Genomic DNA, 5,755 nt, shown 5'->3' with positions numbered 1-5,755 from the left:
GCTCACACATGGCGACCCAGATGAGATCGGGAGAGAACTCGCACATGGCGACCCAGGCGGGATCGGGAGAGGGCCCGCACACATGTGAGTGTTAATTTCAGGCAATTCTGCCCACATCCCATGCAGCTCTGCAGGGCTGCCACAGAGAGAAGGCAAGAGTCTCCTCGCTGCGCAGGGGAGACGGGGTGGGGGAAGGGAGCCCCACCAGCTGCATGTGCTCCGTCCCCAGCTACCCCTACTGGGGTCCTGGTGGCAGCTGTGCTGGGCCCTTGAGGCTGGGGGGGGGCTCCCTTCCCACCTCCATGTGGGACGAACCCCCCCACCTCATGGGCCCAACCTGGCTACCCCTGCTGGGGTCTTGTGGGGAGCCTGGCCAGGTCTGCACGGTGGCAAACTCTGTTCCCCCTTCCCCCCAGCTCTGGACATGGCAGACTCTGCTGCTGTCAATATACTTGCATGGGGTGGGGGAGGGTGGGGAAGGGAGCCCCCCTGCTGCATAGGATTGGCCTGGCTGCCCCCAAGATCCCAGCAGGGGTAGCGGAGAGGGAGCTATGTGGGGGTGGGGCTCCATTCCTTCTCCCCCAGCTGCTGCTGACAGTTGCCAGCTGGCAGGGGGAGGCAGGGCTGGGGAGAGGGGTGGCCTGGCAGCCTCCTGGGAGGCTGCTGGTATGCCCCTGCTTTTTGGTGAGAGCTGTTCCAGGCAGACTCCATGCCCCCACTAGCCAACTGGCAAATACTGATTGGATTCAATGGCACTCTAGCTCACGGCACTTTGTATAAAGTGACGTGAGTTAGAGTGCCTTCCCAACAGACTGCCTTTACTTGTGTACACGTCCTTAATTAATATATTTGTAAAATGGAGTGGCCTCTGATTTTGCCCTCGTACTTCTGCCCACCATAATACATCACATATTTAATCTTTGCATGTAGCCAACGCTAAATAACTGCAAATGTTCTAAAGACTTAATTATGCTGCACAGGAGATGAATGGCCTGTGTTTCACTTGCTGGAAGCCCAAAAAGTTCCCTGGACAATGCAGTCTGCTTCTGTCTTTTTGTTAAGAGCAAAATTCTGCTCTCCATTACACTTGCAGCTTACAACGAAGTTCCTGCTTTGGTTTATCAGAGGGCAGAAATGATCCATAAATGTATTTATTCAGTCACACCTTCATAAAACAGGCTTAGGTTTACATTTTCACACAGTGCTCACTAATTTTTGTCATTCTGCATTTTTGAACATCAGCCTTATAGGTCTTAAATTGGGCACCTAAAAATAATAAACAATACGTTGAAAATGTAGGTTTTAGTCTTTTCAAAAGTCCATGTTAAGCACACCGTCCATGGTGTTTTGTTTCACTCATTCAAATTGTTTTTCAGTACCTACTCAGATATTTTGATTAATTAGCTACGTTGTTTGATATGTTTGTGTTTTTCTCCCCAATGTGGTGTGTTAATCAGTATGTTGAATTCAGCACTCCATATATTTTGGTAAGAAGTTAGGTTATAAATTTAATTGATTCAGTGTTTATAGAATTATATTTTGAGTTTAGCCAAGTATTTAGTAAAGTATGTTGGATGAATTATAGGTCTGTCAGTTTTATGGTTCCTTTGAACATATTCTTTAATTTAAAATAGTGATGTAGCAGTTAAATGTAGTAATTGTTTTGTAATATGTCAACTAGAGTAAATTCATTATTCATGAAAATATGTTGCATCAGAATAATTTAACTTTGAATCTGTTCTTGTAACTTTACTCAGTTTTTTATAAATGTATTTTAATTGCTAGATTATAACAAATAGCCATGATTTTGTGGAAAAGTAATTTGAATTATGGGGATTTCGATAGTCTTTTCGAAGTGCTTCTTGTGCCTTGCTACATAACAGAAGGTAATTTTTGCTTTGACAGCGTGGTAGTAGATGGTAATGGGGACATGCTTTTTCTTTTAGTCAAAATCTCGGGGGGGAGTGTCCTAGGAGGGGTTTTTGTACAAGTCTTAATGTGACATGTTTGATGTCTGGAAATTTGAATTTTCATTTACCTGTAGGTAAAGGCAGCATATCTTTTAATGAAAGGTTTTTGAATGTTGCCCCCAAAAATGTTTTTAGTAAGTGGTTCATTTTTTATGAATTTTTAGTTAGGAGACTGGTAGGGCACTTAAAATGTAGATGTGATAAGGAAAAACATCCACTTTAATGACAGTGGCATTTCTAATAATGAAGATAATAAGTTGTCCCATCTGTTTATAACTCTTTTAATGTTTTTTATGAGTGGTTGAAGATTGATTTTAATTGCTCTTTATTGTTATGTTAGTTCTAAAAGCATAAGATACTTTGTTCCCTGAGGGAGTTCATTTCAAACAGTAATTTTCAAAAGATGATTTATAATATCTCTTTCAGGACCAAATTAGTCAGTTTAATATTTATCCTAATCTAAAATTCTCAAGTAGTCAAAAGCAGAGTATGGGGGTGTCAGGGTTATAGACAAATACTAGTGTGCCACCCAACAATATTATTTAGCTTTTGCTCTTCCAAGTTTATTTTATCATCTTTTTTTTTCTTATTTTACCTGTACTGCATTTTAGATCAGAGGGATGCTGCTGTAAACAATCCATAAATAGGATCATTAAATCACTTTGAAATAATTAGTTAAATTTTATGTAGTAAGTTTCCTCTGTCTCAAATGCTATTTCCAGGGTGTTCGTGTAGTAGCTCAAGCTGGCAGTAAACATGAAGAACTCAGTCCTTTGGCCTTGTTTGCTTTCTTTGTGAACCGCTGCAGAGAAAATCTCCATGTAGTAGTTGCGTTCAGCCCAATTGGAGATGCTTTCCGCAATCGTCTAAGACAGTTCCCATCCCTCATCAACTGTTGTACTATTGACTGGTTCCAGGTTTGTAGAAATATTTCTGTTCCTGTCTTTACAAATAACTTCAGTTTTCTAATAATCTCTATATTTTCATACCAAATCTTCCTTTACCACCCAGTTGGCAGAACTGTCTTTCTTTGAAAATAGTTAAGACAGCTGTGCTTTAACCTTCTGGTGCTGCGGGTCAAATGAGAAGTACAGGGCCAGTCCAAAGGCTGGATATGGCACATGGGGTTGGTCCATGGGTGCAATCTGGTGTGCTGGCCCAGCCTCATTCACTGGCCTGACACCTTGTGTGGTCCAAACCTCTGTGCCAGATCTGGTCACTAATCAACTCAACCCCACTTACTGGATCTGCCTGCGTGCCAGCCTGACCCTGAACACCAGATGCTGTCACACACTGACCCAACCCTTTGCACCAGCCCCACTGTAAACCAACACGATCTAGTCATGTCATCTGGCCTGCAGGGCTCCAACAGGTCCAGAAATATGGGAGTAGGGAAGTTGCAATTAATGCAAACACTACTCTCCTGCTGCCAAATATTTGGACTCATGAGCCAGATGATGGTCTTGTGGGTTGTATCTGAACCACAAGATATCCCAATAAGCCATCTTCACTCAATTGCAAGAGATGACATGCAGTCCTGTGCAAGTTGAAAAGATTTTAAAATATTTTCAATGCAGGATGTTTTATGATGGTTATGACAGTTTTTACTCCCATGAATAACTATGCTGTCTAATGATCTTTGCTTACTTTTCTGGTGATTGTGGTTTTTTAAAATCTTATCAGATAATATGATAGTCTCTATCTCAAGGCACATGAAGTTATTTTAAAATACTTGCTCACATCTTAATGTTGTTATTAGTTAGGGCAGTGAATAATTAGCCTGAGTCTTTTTATATTAAAATCAGTCAATTGAAAATCTAAAATTTTCACAACTACTGCCGGCAGCTTACAGGAGTCTGCTCCACTTTGGCGGCAAAGGGAAAATGACTGGCCATATTAGAGCGATTTCACTCTGTGGTGGTGTTCAGTAGTGATCTGTTCTACTAGGGAAGCTAAACATAGAGGTTCTGAAGAAGAATGAATGTCTGGAAAAAACAATCCTTATAGAACTGGTATTTTCAGCACTTGAACTATATTTGGATCTACTATTCAGTTAACAACAAAACATTGCTTGAGACATACTAAATTGGACTTATGAAAGGGATTATTTATCAGGAATTGTAAAAAGAAAACAAAAAAAGATATTTTTTAATAATTAAATTTCATGTCTTCTCTCATTTTCTCCCCAGCCCTGGCCTGAAGAAGCCCTTGAACGTGTGGCTAATAAGTTCTTAGAAACACTTCAGCTCACAGACAATGAACGTCAAGAAGTTGTACCCATCTGTAAACACTTCCATACTTCTGTTTTGTCACTCTCTTCGAAGTTAGTTTGTATATCTTTTAAAAACAGTCCAATATTTTTCATGTAAATAAATGTAAAAAGATGGAAATGATTACTTTGTATGTTAATGAACGTGGTAAAATGAAAAATAATAATCTAAAACAAAAACCTGAAATTCAGGTTATAGGCAAGAAAATATTAGTAAAGAAATTGGCTGATGGACTATATTGCTTAATGAAATTCTTTTACCGATCAACTGTATTATAAAGATCTTGGCAAGTTTAGAAAATCTTTAAAAGTAGAATAACGGTTTTTGTGGGTGGGATCTTTTATTGGACCAACTGTATGGTTGGGATAGCATCTTTCCCAGGCTTCTTTACTAGAGCCCTGAGGAAGGGTACTTTTAAAGATTCTCTAAGTTTATCCTATCCATGCAGCTGGTCCTATAAAAGATATTACCCACAAAAAACCCTTCTCTCTTGCATTTTTGCTGGACCCTCATGTCTACAACATCACAAATCACTACTAGAAGTGGAGCAGTCATTCTTTAAACTAACTGACCCTCCTGTTAGTTGTCAGACCTTAATTTTAATCCCACCTTTTAAGTTCAATTTGCTATAATTAGAACGATAATTTTTCTATTCCATAGATTCTTGCAAGACTTAGGACGACATAATTATGTCACTCCTACATCTTACCTTGAACTTATTGCTGCCTTCCAACAACTTCTGACTCAGAAACGTGACACTGTGATGAAAGCAAAAAAAGGATATATAAATGGACTAGATAAACTAGCTTTTGCTGAATCGCAGGTAAGCAGATGCACTTCCTTAGCACCAAAATGCAAATCAGAAACAACAGTTGCTAGAAAGACAAGCACAAAGCAGATCTTTGAATTAGAACTACAACATTTTTCAGGGTGAGGAGCATAATTCAGATTCTTATATCTCAGACCCCCTTCTGAATTCAGTACTAAGTCTAATGAAAACCAGTAAAAACATTTTTGGCTCTGATATGGCCAAAATCTCAACAGAATTTGTGGTTTGTACAAAATGTACCAAAATGACAGATTTCTAATGTACAAGGTGAAAGATTTTCACAATCCAAGACAATGCATTTTGGACAGAAAGCTTGAGAGTTTATTGTGAGACTGTTCCAGTGAATAATCCAAACATGAGCCTTGATTTAACTTGAAAAATCTCTTTAATAGCTCACATGTATTTTGTTCCAAATACCATGTCTTCAGTTTATCAACTTGTCTCTAATTTCCTATTTCAATCTCCAATCAGGGAAAGATTACTAGGTTTTATAGGCTTCAGTCTTAAAAATAGAACCATGATTTTTTTTTCCTGTGTGTATTCAGGAAATGTGCATTCCCTTATGGACCACACCCAGATCGTCCAAATATCTTCCCTTCTAATTCAGTAACCTTCCCTTCATGCAGTGTCCCCTCAGTGGTTATTGCACTCACAGCACTGTCTTAGAAACTAAAAACAACATAAAT

General features: G+C 39.5%; 1 protein-coding gene across 1 annotated transcript in view; it reads left to right on the top strand.

The window, feature by feature from the left end:
* The window catches only part of LOC102369854 (dynein heavy chain 12, axonemal), a gene marked incomplete at its 3' end in the record, with an annotated part of 70,612 nt that overhangs the window by 57,939 nt on the left and 6,918 nt on the right, over positions 1 to 5,755 (top strand). Inside the window, exons 33-35 of the mRNA XM_025215571.1 lie at positions 2,693 to 2,887; positions 4,160 to 4,293; positions 4,901 to 5,063. Coding sequence (XP_025071356.1) covers positions 2,693 to 2,887; positions 4,160 to 4,293; positions 4,901 to 5,063 — 492 coding nt within the window. The remainder of the gene's footprint in view (positions 1 to 2,692; positions 2,888 to 4,159; positions 4,294 to 4,900; positions 5,064 to 5,755) is intronic.

The sequence above is a fragment of the Alligator sinensis genome, unplaced genomic scaffold (genome assembly GCF_000455745.1).
Source record: "Alligator sinensis unplaced genomic scaffold, ASM45574v1 scaffold1273_1, whole genome shotgun sequence".
Lineage (NCBI taxonomy): Eukaryota > Metazoa > Chordata > Crocodylia > Alligatoridae > Alligator > Alligator sinensis.
Note: the sequence above shows the minus strand (reverse complement) of the source record. Positions and strands in the feature narration are given on the sequence as shown.